Source organism: Tachypleus tridentatus, chromosome 13, assembly GCF_004210375.1.
Source record: "Tachypleus tridentatus isolate NWPU-2018 chromosome 13, ASM421037v1, whole genome shotgun sequence".
Lineage (NCBI taxonomy): Eukaryota > Metazoa > Arthropoda > Merostomata > Xiphosura > Limulidae > Tachypleus > Tachypleus tridentatus.
The window spans coordinates 20112776-20126764 of NC_134837.1; the positions used below are offsets into that span (position 1 = coordinate 20112776).

General features: G+C 38.0%; 1 protein-coding gene and 1 pseudogene across 3 annotated transcripts in view; both read left to right on the forward strand.

Moving 5' to 3' along the window:
* LOC143239052 (gamma-tubulin complex component 4-like) overlaps positions 1–13989 on the forward strand; it is a 403661-nt gene that overhangs the window by 17085 nt on the left and 372587 nt on the right. For both annotated transcript variants that reach the window (XM_076479839.1, XM_076479838.1), the window contains exon 4: positions 10009–10065. In XM_076479839.1, coding sequence (XP_076335954.1) covers positions 10009–10065 — 57 coding nt within the window. The remainder of the gene's footprint in view (positions 1–10008; positions 10066–13989) is intronic.
* Positions 12722–13989, forward strand: part of LOC143239778 (gamma-tubulin complex component 4-like) — a 59198-nt pseudogene continuing 57930 nt past the window's right edge. Inside the window, exons 1-2 of the transcript XR_013021365.1 lie at positions 12722–13160; positions 13877–13989. The product of XR_013021365.1 is annotated as a gamma-tubulin complex component 4-like (transcript). The remainder of the gene's footprint in view (positions 13161–13876) is intronic.

Genomic DNA, 13989 nt, shown 5'->3' on the forward strand with positions numbered 1-13989 from the left:
GAAGGCTTTACAATCACATATAGCACAGCAGTAGTAGTAATAAGTGTAGACAGAACAGGTTATTCTATTTCATATTTTGTACTAAAAATGTTTCAGGTTGGAATTCATTGAGTGAATGCAGTAAGAGGTGTGGTTACCTTGATCTTTGTATTTACCAATTATTTTTCTAAATCCTTTATTCTTTTGTTGATTTTTTGTACATTTTTGGTTTTTGAATCATGGCCTTTTTTTGCATGTTTTTGTTTTTCTTTTCTTCTTTTAACTTTGTCATATTTACATAAAACACTGGTGTCCATTCATAAACAGGATGCTTGTTTTCATAATATTTTGTTGTTACTTGCATTTTTATCTATTTTGGATGTCAACAATACAAAAAATAACTTTCTTGTGAAAAGTATAACTTCCAACCAATGGAAAATCAATAACAATTGTTTCTGTTGTAAAAATTGTAGGTGTCTTTAACAATATAAACTTTGAAAGAAAATTTCTATAGTTTTGAGATGTGATTGAGTGTATATAAAACAATAATGGGCAAAAATTTGCAATACTAGTGTGACAGTGTTATGGTTTGAATAAGACAGCAAAATAATTTAGAAGTTAAACTTAGTCATTATTATTATTAAACAAAACTTTATTTACAAAATTAAGGACAAACAAAATAATTGTGTGTTTCACAAATACATCATTTATTATGACCATGGTTTTGCCAGTAAAGGCATCATTGGGTACTGGGGAAACCATGTCTGTAATAAATGAAGTATTTGTGAAATGTCTTATTTTTCTCAATTTTACACTGTGATTGTGGAGTTTTGCAAAGTATTGACAGTTTTAAGGATCAATTATGTCAAACATTATTTTCTTTAGAAACTAATCACCTGTTATTAACAGCTTAATGAGATTAAATGCATAAATCAATTAACAGCTTAATTGGTTTTCATCATTATAATTAGTAACAATAAGATATTTTAAATTCATAAAAGACTTGATACAGTGACTGGGCAATTAATGGAATTCGCTAATCAATTATTTGTCTGGCTCATTGATTGATTTAAGTTCAACCAATCAACTATTCTCACAAGATGACTGAAAAAATCCATTATTCTTGCATGAGATTGTTTAAGAAACCAAATAATTTAATTTCAATACCAGGACTGGATAACTAGAGCACATATAAACCATTGTGTAGATTTGTGCTCACCAGCAACAAACATAACAGCAATATTTATATTGAATGGATAGTTGAAATACCCTAAAAGGGTAATAATTAATAATTCTGATTTCATTTATTCAATTATTTTTCACAAGTTGCAACTACTTGTGTAGGCTCAACAAACTTGAATTTTAGTTAGATGATTATTTTTATTACATCTGATTTAAACATAATTTTGATTAATTGTTTTGATAAATGATAACAATAATAATTAAAGCAACTAATATTAATGGTCGATTATTTTTGTGATAATCAGTTTAGTTGAAATTTATATTGAGTATATGAATATTTGAAAAGTAATAAGTATAGAGTTTGAAGCTTCTTTCTTCACAGCATTACAGTCTATGTCATCACACCCTGTTGTGCTTTATCTGATGATCATGCACCTTGAGAACAGTCCTGTAGCATTGCGAAAGGTTTTGTATTAAGACTATCATATTCAAAGCTACCTACTCTTCCTACATCCTTTCCATAATCTATCTAGTATAAAAGAATAACAGCTTTCCAGCACCCATTTTCAACAGTGATTCATAGAAATCCATAGGCTTTGCATCTAGCAACTTGTTCATATTTATTCATGTGGAATGGTGTGAATATGTGACAGGTGAAAGATATGAAAGCACCTTGTACACATATGACTTGTATCACATTCAAATGTAGATCTTTCTTGTATGTGGCGTATTGATGCTTGGGGTATATGGATAGCTATTGACTTGTGTTCATGGATTCTTATTTGTACAAGTTAGAAGTTACTACATTTGGTTTACCACAGCAAGGATGCAGATTTTTGTAGATCTCTTCTGGATGATTCTGGACACCAAGTTCATTCATATTCCTTTCTTTTCCAATGCCATAAGATAGAAGAAATATCCTCATTTTGGAAAGTCTAAATTCCCAATTTAAACTCAGCACTGTAACCTGAGCTTTTGAATATCTTCTATTGGAAAGAGTTGCTGTGTTCTGTTTCCAAAAGTGATGAATTTTTTTTAACATCACACTGTCTACTAAATGCTGATGTCAAAATGTACCCCTCGGTGTGGATTCCTATACGTGGTGAGGGGACCTCCCAGGGAAGGTTCTGTTCTATCTGGTTACCTTCTCTGGGATTTAAACATCCACCCACGTGTTTGCCGTGTGTGGCGACCCGTGAAGGGGAGGAGAGGATCCTGGTTGAGGAGTTCAACCCTAACACACCACTTTGGCCTCAAATTCCTGTAGACGGGCAGCATTGGGGTGGTCCACCTTGAGTTAGTTGGCTGGTCCACTTGGGCAAGGGTCAACCAAGTACCAGTGTTGGATGTTCTCAACAGGTGTTGTGGACATTGTGCCTGATGCTGGTGTTTGGGTATAGTGCTCACGAAACCCTGGCGTTGCTGCATTGTCCTTGCGTAACTTTGTAGTGCATCCCCTTGTAGGGCTCCATGGTGGGTGGGGTCAGTGGGTACCGAAATTTTTTCTTTTTCCTATGGATCCTCTAAAAAAATTTAAATAAAATTGTAAAAAAAACAGTCAATGGGTAAGCGACCATGTCTTGAATACTCAGAACAGCATTCTTCAACATCAGTAACACACGTACCTCATTTTCTTATATTACATTCTCTTTCAGAAAAACCTTTAGGGCAAATGTCCCCTTTTCTTATTCAAAATGGACTAGAGGGACTTGCTGGCTCTCCAAAGTCAGTAAAGAAACTTCGATCTGGTGACATATTGGTTGAAACATCCACATCCCAAAACAGTGAACTCCTCTTGAATTCAAAGGAAATTGGGGATATACCTATTGAGGTTACACCCCATGCTACCTTGAATTCTTCACGAGGAGTTATTGTTGAAAGAGATTTGAAGAACGTTTCCGAGTCAGAGATTCTCGCTGGTCTCTCCACTCAAGGAGTTTCTGCAGTGAGGCGCATCTCCACTCGCAAAGATGGAGTTACACTGCCAACAAATACCCTCGTTTTAACATTTACTTCACCACGTGCACCTGCCACCATCAAGGCAGGTTATCTCATTTGCAGGGTTTGGCCATACATACCAAACCCTCTTCGATGTTTCCAATGTCAGAGATTCGGCCACTCAAAGACATCTTGTCATGGTTCCCTGACATGTGCTCGTTGTGGAGGCAAGGACCACGATGCCTATGACTGTGACATGAACCCACATTGCGTAAACTGCAATGGTTCTCACCTCTCTTACTTTCATTCTTGCCCAAAATGGTTGGAGGAAAAAGAGGTGCAGCATTTGAAAACGACACATAACATTAGTTATCCTGAGGCTCGGAAATTGCTGTCCACAACTCCATCTCGGACATATGCTGCTGCACTTCATTCCACAACTACAGTGGGAGTGCAGACAGATCTCTCTGTGCCTCCAAGAGAATCGTTTTCAAAACAAATGAAAAGCCTTTTGACCTTCGTGGTTAAAAAGGTTGATGAATTGACTTCCACACCAATCTCTGTTTCTCCCATACCTTCCAACAAACCTCAAGATCCACGTTCTTCAGTTTCAGATACAGGCATTTCTTCTGATACATCTTTTTCTCCCACCACAAGAGACAAAACAATTATTTGTTCGCGTCCTCAGTCACTGGATTCCCCTTCCAATAACAAAAACCTGCCCACCCGATCCAGAGCAGGATCCATGGAGGTTGATAGACCTCTTCCAACTAAAGACAGTAAAGAAAAAAGACGTGGTCGTAAACCGAAGGGTTCTCCAGCTACTTCACCTACCCGTTTTTAAAAATGGCCACCTTGATACAATGGAACTGTCGAGGTTTACGTTCTAATCTGGATGATATCGAAACGCTGATTGCTTCCTACCATCCTGTTTGTCTTTCTTTACAAGAAACATTTCTCAAAACTGCTGATACTGTCTCCATACGGCAGTTTTCTCTCTACAGAAATGACAGGTTGTGTGATGGTTGAGTACATGGAGGGGTGGCACTGTTGGCTGATTAACACGTGCCCACCCTGTCTTTGTCACTCAACGCACCCTTGGAGGCTGTAGCCATCCATGTTTCCTTGGGTCATACCATCACTGTTTGTTCTCTGTACCTGTCCCTGGAGAGACATATGATCAATCAGATGTTGATGCTCTCGTTGAACAATTGCCATCTCCATTTCTAATCCTAGGGGATTTTAATGGACATCATCCCCTCTGTCCCCTCTGGGGAAGTGCTATTATTAATGGGAGGGGCCGATCTGTAGAGCGGATGCTCTCTGATCACAATCTTTCTCTTTTCAATGCTGGTTCTTCCACTTACTTTCAAGCACCTAGTCAGTCCTTTACCGCTATTGATCTCTCAGTTTGCTCCACTTCATTATTCTCCCATTTTTCATGGAAAGGTTGACAGTAATCCACTAGGCAGTGATCATTTTCCGATCCTTTTGAGAGAGACTGGCCGTGGTCAATGCCACCCTACCAGCGTGCCCCGGTGGAAGCTGGATCAGGCAGACTGGTACACTTTCACTGCTCTCGCAGAACTTGATCCTGCCATCGTAAATCAGCCATCAATACCGCTGTGTCGCAGCGGTAACTGACTGTATTACACATGCATCTGCTCAGTGTATTCCTAAAACCTCGACACGTTTTCCACGATATCCTCGTCCATGGTGGAATCCTGCTTGCCACTTAGCACGGAAGGCTCAAAAAGCGGGCCTGGGATACTTTTCGTAGATATTCCACACTTTCAAACCGGGTTGCTTTCCAATGTGCTCGTGCACATGCTAGGTGGGTAAGACGTCAAAGCCAGAAGGAATCTTGGATTAAGTTCACAACCAGCATATCTTCTACCACCAGTTCCAAGATCATATGGGACAGGATTTGAAAGGTTAATGGGCACTACAATTCTGTCCCCCTCTCTATCTTACTCTCTGATGGTCAGGAGGTGACTGATGTTTGGAACATTGCTAACACTCTAGGTGAAAGCTTTTGCCGGGTATCTAGCACTTCTGCTTGTTCCTCCACCTTCCTGGCCATCAAGACTCGGGCAGAGTGATCACCTCTTTCCTTTCGAACTGACTGTTTCTTTGATTATAATTGTCCCTTTACCCTGGTGGAACTAAAAATGGCCCTTTATCGGTCTGCCAGTACGTCTGTTGGACCTGATGATATTCATTATGACATGCTGCACCATCTATCTCCTGCTTCTCTTGATGTCCTTCTGATTGTTTTCAACTGGATCTGGCAGGAGAATGTTTTTCCTGATGCCTGGCGCCAGGCTATTATTTTACCTTTCTCTAAGCCAGGGAAAGATCCCAAGATTCTTTCAAACTACCGTCCAATTGCTTTGACGAGCTGTCTCTGTAAGACATTAGAAAGGATGGTTAATGCTCGTCTTGTTTGGTTCCTTGAATCAAACAACCTCCTCTCGCCCACCCAGTGTGGGTTCTGTCGACACCACTCCACCACAGACCACCTAATTTGTCTTGAAACATCCATCAGAGAAGCCTTTCTCAAACGCCAACATCTTGTATCAATATTCTTTGACATAGAGAAGGCTTACGACACAACATGGAGGTATGGCGTTTTGCGAGACCTCCATACATGTGGGTTACGTGGCCATCTACCCATGTTTATTAAAAATTTTTTAATGGACAGGAGACTCCAACTTCGTGTGGGTTTGACATTTTCCCGTTCTTTTGTACAGGAATTTGGAGTCCCTCAAGGCTGTGTATAGAGTGTTACACTCTTCAGTATAAAGATAAATGCCATCACTGAACAACTCCCTCTCACTGTTGCGAATGGGCTGTATGTCGACGACTTTCACATCTCATGTCAGTCGTGAAACATGAGATATATTGAGTGGTAACTACAAACCGCCCTCAATTGTGTACGGAAGTGGACTCTGGCAAACGGCTTTAATTTCTCTCTCTCCAAAACTGTATGCATGCACTTTTGCCGTCGACGGGGTATTCACCTTGATCCTGAACTTCATATCGATGAAGTTTTGCTGCCAGTGGTCCCGGAGACCAAGTTCTTAGGGCTTATCTTTGATCGTAAACTGACCTTTATACCACACTTAAAGCAGCTTCGGGTGAAATGCACAAGAGCACTGAACATCCTCTGTGTCCTCTCTTCTACCAGTTGGGGGGCAGATCGCTGTTCAATGTTAAAGGTATATCGTGCTCTTATTAGATAGAAACTCGATTATGGATCAATGGTCTGTGGCTTTGCTGGACCCCATTCATCACCAAGGACTTTGACTCTGCACTGGGGCTTTCCGTACCTCTCCAGTTCAAAGTATATACATTGAATCTCATGAACCTTCTCTACACCTTCGCCGTTTGCAACTATCTTTACAATATACTTCGAAGCTTCATTCCTTACCAAATCATCCCACCTGGAAATGTGTTTTCCTTCCTCGGTGGGCAGTACTTTTTCAGAACAGACGATCTGTCATTGCTCCGTTTGGTCTTTGCATCCGGGCACAATTGGATGAATTGGGTCTGTACTTGGATAACATTGCAGATTCCACAGGTTGGCCCATCCCACCATGGCTTATTACAGCCCCCAAATGTGACCTTTCTTTCAGTCACCTAAAAAAGGCAGATACTCCAGATTGGAAGTACCGTCTTTTATTCAATGAATATCTTTCAAACAATCATTCAGTTCCCATTTATACAGATGGTTCCAAATCAGGTAATTCAGTGGGCTCTGCTATGGTTTGCTATGGGTCAGTAGTTGCATGCAGAATCCCTTCTGCAGCTTCTGTGTTCACTGCTGAACTGTATGCCATATCTCTTGCCCTGGATCATATTGCAGCTGAGCAGTACTCCAACTGCACTATTTATACTGATTCGCTTAGTTCTATACTTGCCTTTGAATCGCTACACGTTAGCTCACATCCTATTCTCGCTGATATTCGAAACCGACTGGCCCATTTCTCATTAGCAGCTACTTCAATCCAGTTTTTCTGGATACCAGGCCATGTTGGTATTCGCGGGAACGAGCTTGCAGACATGGCAGCTAAATATGTCTGTTTCAGCACCATCACTCCTATGCCTATTCCGTACATGGACTATGGTGTTGTCTTTAAGGCTCGGCTCCGTGCCAGCTGGCAGTCTACATGGAGTGAGCAACGTGACAACATCCTTTTTCAAATCAAACCCAGAATTGGACTTTGGCCATCTAGCTTCCATAAAGTTCGGATGGAGGAAGTTGTTCTCACTAGGCTATGCATTGGTCACAATTTTTTAACTCATCATTTTCTTTTATCTGGAAGTGACGCACCAATGTGTAGTTTGTGTAACACTCAAATCACTATCAGTCACGTTTTACTTTCTTGCCATCGTTACAATTCTCAACAACGGCAATATTTTAAACATATTTTTTCCCAGGGTCAGTCTGTAACATTGGACAGAGTTATTGGTGACGGTGACTCTGTCCACCTTGATAATGTTTTTAATTTTTTAATGGCCATTAATCTTTTTAATCTCATTTAAGTGTTGCATATTTATTCATTACACCTTTTTAATTGTGGTTCCTTTTTTACAGTTTTAATCTCTCTCCTTCAATTTGACATTGGACAATGGCCAGAACATTAAATAACCGACACCAGGACTGGAAAGGCCAACTTCAGGTGACTAACGCTACTGTTTGAACTATCCGTTTGAACTACTCGTTAGTCGACCTGGCGAGTTGTTATTATACTTTTGCTGCATATCATTTCACACTTTTACTACTTAACTTTTTATTACTGGCCATATTGACTCATAACCCGGAACCAGGACTGGAAAGGCCAACTTCAGGTGATTGACGGTGGTTCTTGAACTTACCTGTTAGTCTTCCTGGCGGGTTATGATCATTACCATTTTGCTAGAGTAAATATTTTACAACTTTGAAGACTGGATTGGTTTTACACCATTGTGTTTTAATTGCCATTTTGTTTTTACCTTCATTTACTTTTACAAATTTTACTCCATTTACTTGACTTTATCTTTTTACTGGATATTTGGCTACTCATTGTTACAATTTTGCTATGTATTTTTTAAAACTTCTATTCTTTTACATTTTGATACTGGTTGCTATGACACATAACCTGGAACAAGGACTGGAAAGACCAACTTCAGGTGACTGACGGTGGTTCATGAACTTACCTGTTAGTCTTCCTGGCGGGTTATGATCATTACCTTTTTGCTAGAGTAAATACCTTACAACTTCTTATACTCTGCCTTCTATCTTAACATTGTAGACTAGGTGTCAACATTGGTTTTATACTTTTTTGTTTTACCTTCAGTTCCATTTATGTCTATTACTACATTTAGTTATTTATTTATTTTTACATTTTTACCGAATGTCTGGCGCAGATAGCCTCTCTGCTTTGTGCCATAAAACACTAAATCAATCAAAAAAGTCAAAATGTAATTCTAATTATTTTTTACAAATAATTCACATGTTTGTTATGAGCATGCATAAAAGTACAGATATTAATATTTGTGAACTAGTTAACAATATTGAAATGATGCATTTGAACATGCAATAATTGTATATACTGAAATTATTAAGACTGTTAAACATTTACACTGAGAATAAATTCCAATGTAAATAAAGATTGAACAACTAGTTAATGAAATCAAAGTATAAATTTCACATCATATATAATGAATATTTGTAAATCTCTACATATGTTTATTGTTGAGATAATTGATTTAGTTAGTACTGCTACTTTGTTTTTCTTTCAAGAAATAGCTTGTTCATTTTTAGCTCTTTCTTCTGTGTATTAGATCATTTGTTTTTTTATAGGTTGAAAAAATGTTTAAACTCAGGGTAAAACATAAAGTTTAGACAGTGGTTAATGGTGCTTTTGGTATTGTAGGATTTACAATGGTATTCAGCTGAAGTACTTCAGGAAAATAGTAGAAACTTATCTTTGTTCAGTTGCTGTTTAATATTATGAGTTCTGTACAAGAAAATATTAAAGCATATGATACTGAGGTTGATAATGATTCTATCTTTTTTTTGTATGAAACTCTATGACTATTCTCCAAAAATATCTCATTGAATTGTATATGAATGTGGTATGCAGGCAGTTTCTTCACATATTAGATACGTAATTGTGAAGTAAAATGTTGCTCAAGAGAGCCACTTAGCTTTTCTTATTCTGGTTACAAACTGCATTGTGTTACTTAATTAAGGAGTGGCATACACTTTCTTTTTGGAATGATTTCTTTAAAATGGAGTGATTTGTATAGAAATATGCAATGGTTCTTTCCACTGGTAACTCATGTGATATCTTAAGGTTACAACATTCCTTAATATTTTGTTAGGGAAACATATAGGTTCAGAAAATCATAAGATAAAAATACAAATGTCAATAATCTGAGCACTTTTAAACGATCCACATTCCTCACTTTGGAGTAAGAGTGACTATCAGTTACGTGAGTAGCACACGAACCCTGAGAAGATAGCACTGCTGATTGAAACAAATTTAGATAATATTAACATTTAAGATTAGATACATGATTGACTTTGTTAAGATTTTTATTGATGTGATGATATTTAAACTCTCATGAGAGACACTCATAGATAAACTTGTCATTTTCAGTGGATTTTTGTTGGTTGGACATACTGACTGTTTGTGCCCAATGCCTTTGTTTGCTTCAAACTTAGTTGTGGTCAAGTTATTTAATTTTTCACTGGAGAAAAACATTTTCTGCTGAACTTGCTACTGTACTATATTTCTTACTCAGTTATGAGAAAGGAATTCTATATGAACAGTCATTAATTAAACTATACTGTAGAATAAACTAAGTATTATTTTAAAAGCATGTTTTAGTGACAGCATTTGATTTTTTAACTTTCAGTATCATCTAGTGTTTCCTGCTTTGGAGCAACTAACTGAACACATCAAGAAACAAAAGGTGACATAAGCCTAATATATATTTTGATTTTATAATATTTTCTGTGAATTTGTATATTACAGATTTTCTAACTGTGAATATAATTATTTAATTGGCAATAGATAACTACTAACTTCAGAATTTAAGTTAATCTTTTTCTTTTGTCTGATTGGACGTGCACTTTTGTAATAGACATTCAGGTACACATATGTTTATTTAGTCCTAAGACTTAATCTACTTAAATTAAAACCATTTGGAGTGAATGAGAAGCATGTAAATATACTCTCTTATGAACAACTTGTAGTGTTGGAAGAAAGAAAAGTTTCTGGTTTAAATTACAAAATTGTAACAAATCTATTATAAAGTTATAAATCAGTAATTTAAATATGAAATGCCACTCACAAGAATCCGTATATGTGGTCATCCAGTATTTCTATTTATCAAAGTTTGCTATTTTGGGACTAGAAAATGTTGTGAATGTTTTATTTTCAAGAAACTTGTAACAAGTAATAAGAGCATAACATATTTAAAAGAAGTTGCAAACAGGAACAGGTTGTGACTGACACAAAACTAGTCTAGTTGTTCTTTACAGTGATGAATATCTAATGTTCATCATTGACAAAACTTTCAAAAACATTGAAAAAAAGAGAATGCACAGAGGCTATGTCCTAGTAACATAAGCAGTACAATAACAAGAACAATTTGTGAAGTTATCAGGTGAATACAAATACACTTTATGGAAAACTTTAGATTAACACAAACTGTAAAATTATTACAGTTTGTGTTAATCTATTCTACTTTCACAAAACAAACGAAACAAATATATTGATCTATAATAAAACTTAGGACTTCTGTAAACATGTAAAGAGAGGAGAGAAACTTTGTATACACAAAATAGTATGAGCTTTTGTGAGATTTACAAAAAAAATTAGACATTACTCTCCATATCCTACCAGAACACAAAAATAATAAATTGTATATAAAAAACAGCTGGTATGGGTAGAGAAAGTTTGAACCTGACGATGACCGAAGAAGGTCAGAACATTGTTCGTTCCTCTTCTTAGTGCTTTCTCTACTCATACCAGCTGATTTTTTACATTCATAATTTTCTTTACAAGTGGGTTTTCTCATCATTATGGAAACATAATAAATGTTCTTTCTTCTGATGTTTCCCTCTTACAAAATGGTACTAGCTATTTTGACTTTCATTTGCCATTTAGGAATCGGTAAATGTTTTAAAAGAACACCAGCATTTTATATACCTATATTTTTTGTGCCATTGCAGCAACATGTGTGACCACCCTTCATCTGTCCCATTGTGCCCCCCTCAGTGTGGATTCCTCCCAGAGAAGGTTCTGTTCTGTCTGGTTACCTTCTCTGGGATCTAAACATCCACCCATGTGTTTGCCGTGCGTGACGACCCGTGAAGGGGAGGAAAGAATCCTGGTAGTTGAGGGGTCCAACCCTAACACACCACTTTGGCCTTGAATTCCTGTAGACGGGCAGCCTTTGGGTGCCCCTCCTTGGGTCAATCGGCTGGTCCACTTGGGCTAGAGTCAACCAAATACCAGTGTTGGAAGTTCTCAACGGGTGTTGTGGACATTGTGCCTGATGCTGGTGTTTGTGTATAGTGCTCACGAAACCCTGGCGTTGCTGCATTGTTGTTGCATGACATCGTGGTGCGTCCCCTCGTAGGGCTCCATGTTGGGTGGGGTCAGTGGGTTTCAAAATTTTTCTTTTTCTCTATGGATCCTCCTTCAAAAATTTTAAATAAAATAGTGAAAAAAACAGTCAGTAGGTAAACGACCACGTCTTGAAGACTCTGAGCAGCAATCTTCAACATCTGTAACACACGTACCCCATTTTCTTATTACATTCTCTTTCAGAAAAACCTTTAGGGCAAATGTTCCCCTTTTTTATTCAAGGGACAAGAGGGTCTTGCTGGCTCTCCAAAGTCAGTAAAGAAGCTTCGATCTGGAGACATTAGTTGAAACATCTACAACCCAACACAGTGAACTCCTCTTGAATTCAACGGCAATTGGGGTTATACCTATTGAGGTTACCCCACATGCTACCTTGAACTCGCCACGAGGAGTTATTGTTGAGAGGGATTTGAAGAACGTCCCTGAGTCAGAGATTCTCGCTGGTCTCTCCACTCAAGGAGTGCAGAAAGATCTCTCTGTGCTTCCAAGAAAATCGTTTTCAAAACAAGTGAAAAGTCTTTTGACCTCCATGGTTAAAAGGGTTGATGAATCGACTTCAGCACCCATCTCTGTTTCTCCCATACATTCCAACAAACCTCAAGATCCACATCCTTTAGTTTCAAATACAGGCATTTCTGAAGATGCATCTTTTTCTCCCACCCCAAGAGGCAAAACAATCATTCGTTTGCTTCCTCAGTCACTGGAATCCCCTCCAATAACAAAGACCTGCCCAATTGACCCAGGGCAGGATCCATGGAGGTCGATAGACTTCCTCCGACTAAGGACAGTAAGTTTTTGTTTCTTCATTAGTTCAGGGTACTTTATTCAATTTCTTTAGTTTGTGTCTTTTTTTTTTTTACTACATTTCATGACAGTCCAGTGCTTTCTACTGGTTCTCTATAAGGATTTCTGACTTCTGCTTTGCTTCCCCTCTACTAACTTCCCATATCTTTTCCACTACTCCTCAGGATCATATGTTAGCCAGTTGTATCCCTCTTCACTATGGAACTGTTTCATGTGTGGAGCCCACTGAACCAGGAGTTTACTCCTGTCCTACTGTTTCTCCATATTCCTGGAAGTTTAAAGTCCCTTTCTTTATCTGTCCTGATTGTATACTTTTTGTCAAGTTGCTTTGCCATGAAGTCCTATCCCTTACTTTGATGGGTTTTGCATTCTTGTTTCTAGAGCTCAAAGACTTTTTTTCTTCAGATATCTATGTGCTTTGTGGAGTGGTATGTTCTTTTGCACATCATCTTCACTCATTGGATCTTCAGACTCTCATTCCATGGATGACAGGCTTCCGCTCACCTCTTCCTGTGCAAATTCAGTCACTCATACTTGCTTCTTTCTTTATAAAGCCTTTCAGATGGCTGTCTCTTCTGATTAGAGAAGTTCTTTACTACCCCCTCATAGGTTATTTATATGAAGGTTCACTTTTTTTTTTATTAAGCCCAGCCTTCTCCTCTCTGGCTTCGGCATATTAAGTAGACAGTCACATTTGCTATTCCTTCTCCTGCTCTATTTGTCAGTGAGATTTCCTCTCTTTTTGGATGTGGTTTATCTTGGAATTACTCATGCATTCCCTTCATTGAATACTTCTTGACCAGTAGAATTTCTCCCACAATCCTTTGGAACATCTCATTTTAGTGGGTTCCCCTCAGTTTTTAGGTCAGTGGTGAATTGAGTAGGTTACTTTCCTTATCCACATCCTGTTACTTTGGCAGTTTATTGGGCTTTGTATCCTTTCTTCCCTTTGCTGAAGAGAGAATGGTTTTGGTCCTTTGTTCAATTCCACTATCATCAGCTTTATTACCAAGAAAGGGGGAAACTGTGTACTGATCTCTGTCTGTTAGGCCAATGATTTTGACATGACTATTTTGGCAGGTTATGTTCTCCAAGTTCTGATTCCTGTGGCTGATTTCTTATCATTTCTTCACCAGCTTATCCACAATCTCTTCATTGTTATATTTTTCTGTGGGTGTGTTCTCAACTGGGAACACTGTATATTTGTGTTTCCCATTCACTGCCTTTTCTTCTTTCTAGTCTTCAGTTTCTCACCCTTTAGGTGTGCAGATAGAAGCTTTTGGTCAAAATTGGAGAGGTTTTCATCTATGTGTCTACTTTCCTAGAGGATGAATCAACTTGGTTCTTTCCCTTTTCCAGACCAAATCTTGTTGTGCTATGCTGGTTTTTCTGTATTGGTTACTCAGATATTGTTCTCTTTGCTCTGGGGTTAGGACTA